The sequence below is a fragment of the Nicotiana attenuata genome, unplaced genomic scaffold (assembly GCF_001879085.1).
Source record: "Nicotiana attenuata strain UT unplaced genomic scaffold, NIATTr2, whole genome shotgun sequence".
Lineage (NCBI taxonomy): Eukaryota > Viridiplantae > Streptophyta > Magnoliopsida > Solanales > Solanaceae > Nicotiana > Nicotiana attenuata.
The window spans coordinates 1-2,773 of NW_017697368.1; the positions used below are offsets into that span (position 1 = coordinate 1).

The 2,773-nt window shown below is 36.4% G+C and overlaps 1 protein-coding gene across 1 annotated transcript; it reads right to left on the bottom strand.

Moving 5' to 3' along the window:
• Positions 1 to 1,184: 1,184 nt before the first annotated feature.
• LOC109222686 (glycine-rich protein DOT1-like) lies at positions 1,185 to 1,723 on the bottom strand. The gene is made up of 2 exons (XM_019387011.1): positions 1,411 to 1,723; positions 1,185 to 1,255 (listed from the first exon to the last, which is right to left on the bottom strand). The coding sequence occupies exons 1-2, from the start codon at positions 1,721 to 1,723 to the stop codon at positions 1,185 to 1,187; spliced, it is 384 nt and encodes a 127-aa protein (XP_019242556.1).
• Between the last annotated feature and the right edge of the window lie 1,050 nt (positions 1,724 to 2,773).

Genomic DNA, 2,773 nt, shown 5'->3' on the forward strand with positions numbered 1-2,773 from the left:
TTGAAACAAACAAATCTCTCAATTTTTTTTCTTTTTGTTTGCAGCATATTCCAAAATATTTTTACGAACACCTTCCTGAATCACATAGCACAGCGGTTCTTCACTATGATGGCGAGCCTTGGTTTATGGAAATTAACATGGGTAAGCGGAGATGGTTCAAAGACGGTTGGAAATATTTTGTGATGAATAATAACATCAAGCGGGGTTGGTTAATTAACTTTGAGTTGGTCGAAATTACAGAATTCTGTGTTATCTTCCAATTGCACGTGACAGGCCGAGGAACTCTCCAAGATCCCGTTGAAATTAACTAGTTATGTTTTGTCTTCCCAGTTTGTGTTGTTTTTAACTTTTGTTAGCTTTTTTTTATGTAATATGTACTTTTATTTTCCAGTTTGGTTATTATGTAATGTGTATTTTGATTTCGGACTCTTTTGATTTTCCAGTTATCAAATTGGTATATCACTTAGTATCATTTCATTGCCCTAACTACAAACCCTAACTATATAGTTGGAATGTGAATAGTTTTTAGTTCAAAAAAGGGTTGGTAACCGAAATAATAAATGCAAGTCAACTAACACCAAATTTCCCCTGAAATAAATGCAATTCAACTAACATCATTAATTACGACAATTCAAACAAAACCAGATAGTGTGGCCAAAAATAGGTTGTTTTTTTCACTGACAGAAAATCAGGATGTTTGATACTGGCTTGGCCCCTATAAATATGGTCACATACTCAAACACTACAGACCTAAAATACTCACAAACCCTAGTTTACTCTTCTACTAGCAGTGACGACATATCTTACTCTTCTACTTCCAGTGATATTGAAGAAGAGATTCCTCCAACTTTTGAAGTGATTATGACTGATTCATGCACTTAAAATTCAACCTAATTCTACCTACACACTACTAAAACGGTTGGGAATAATAAATGCTTCATAGTAACTAAATGTGAGTATTTTAGTTCTTAGTTTGAACTGATTATAATGTTATGAAGTCTTTCACTTCTAATCACATTTTCTTAGTGTAGTCCGATAAAATGAAGTAAGAATAAAATGAAGAAATATTTAACAATGATAATTATTATCTCACACGTTTAAATTATTACAAAACAACGTCAAAAAATTCAAAAAAATCTATATCAAATCAAATTAAATAAGATTCAAACTTAAATCATCTCAAACTAAACGGTCAAGTCTTCTATCTCCCAGTCTGCTTCATCGTTAAGATCAGGCAAGCTACTGTGTGCTTGTACTGTTGCATCATCTTGCTGTATAGAGTAAATAATACTAATAAGCAATGTATTTTCGGAAAAAAATATAATAATAATTTGTTATACTTTACCTCAATTCCTTCCGCTAGCCCAGTATTTCCACCACCTCTACCACCACCTCTACCACGGCCTCTACCACCACCTCTACCACCACTTCTACCACCACCTCTGCCAACACCTCTGCCAACACCTCTACCACCACCTCTACCCCTCCTATTACCTCTAACTCCACTTCCACCAGCCGTTTGTGAACTTCTAAAGTATGAATCAATTCGCCCTCTATATCTATTCAACCTTGGACGTCCACGAGAAGCTACGTATCTAGGATCTCTTATATTTCTTCCTTCACCATCACCCTCACCCTCACCCTCACCCTCACCCTCACCTTCACCCCCACCCTCACCCACACCATCATGTGTATCTTCAAATTCCCAATCTGGAATTATCATTTGATCATCATCCTAATTCAAAAGGTCATGCTCCAATCTGTTCAAATGATACTTAATATATCGCCTCATCACTTCAGTGTCCAATGCTATATCACAAACCCATTCAAAATGCTTTAATAGTTCCCTGTACATCATGTATTCAGAAGTCATACGTGGGTAACCTCCAAGAAAGAAACGTTTCAAGTGCGGACGAACAACATCTTTTCTCCACCTTCTCAATATATACCTCTCATTAACGTTATTAATCCTCTTATGAGACAACACCTTAAGTATATGGCAGCATAGAATACCTCTTGTTTCAAACCACTTGCAGCTGCAACTTAGATATTCTCCAATAGGTGTATATTAAACCGCGAATACAAATGGATCTCTAGTGTTAAAACTCCTGAACGAATAATCTGAGATAATGTAATTCTCTACCCCTGTTGTTGCTTGATGGTCTTCAGGGGAGCTGATTTCACAGTGGTACAGTTTCCTTAACTGTACTTGAAAAAATTCAAACACTTCACGAGTATAACATGTTTGAAATTTTTCCTCCCATGCAAATTCAGATAAACATTTTGGTTCAAAGCACCTTGACCTATATTCAGCTTCCAATTCTTTCTCGAACTTAGCTCTTATGGCTAACTCATATTGCTGAACAAATAGCTTCAAAGTGCTTTGCCGGTTGATGAATCCGTCAAAGAAAGCATGCATTCCTTCACTTCTTTGTGTGGACAACATCCCAGCCCAAAAGTGGTCATTTAGGTATACCGGAACCCATTTCTCCTTCTCCAAATAAAGCTTATAAAACCAATCCCTTTCCTCTAAGTTATATTTTTCAATAAAATCAGTCCATCGTCTCTCAAACTCAGCAACGTTAATGCTATCAAGGACTAAAGCCTTAAATTCTACCTTTGCAATCTTACCATCAAGAACTCCGCTTAACTTCGTAGGCAACTTTGCGAATATGTGCCATATACAATATCTATGTATTGTATTTGGCATCATAGCACTGATGGCAGCCTTTATACTATCACATTGGTCAGTCATGATAGCTAATGGATGAAC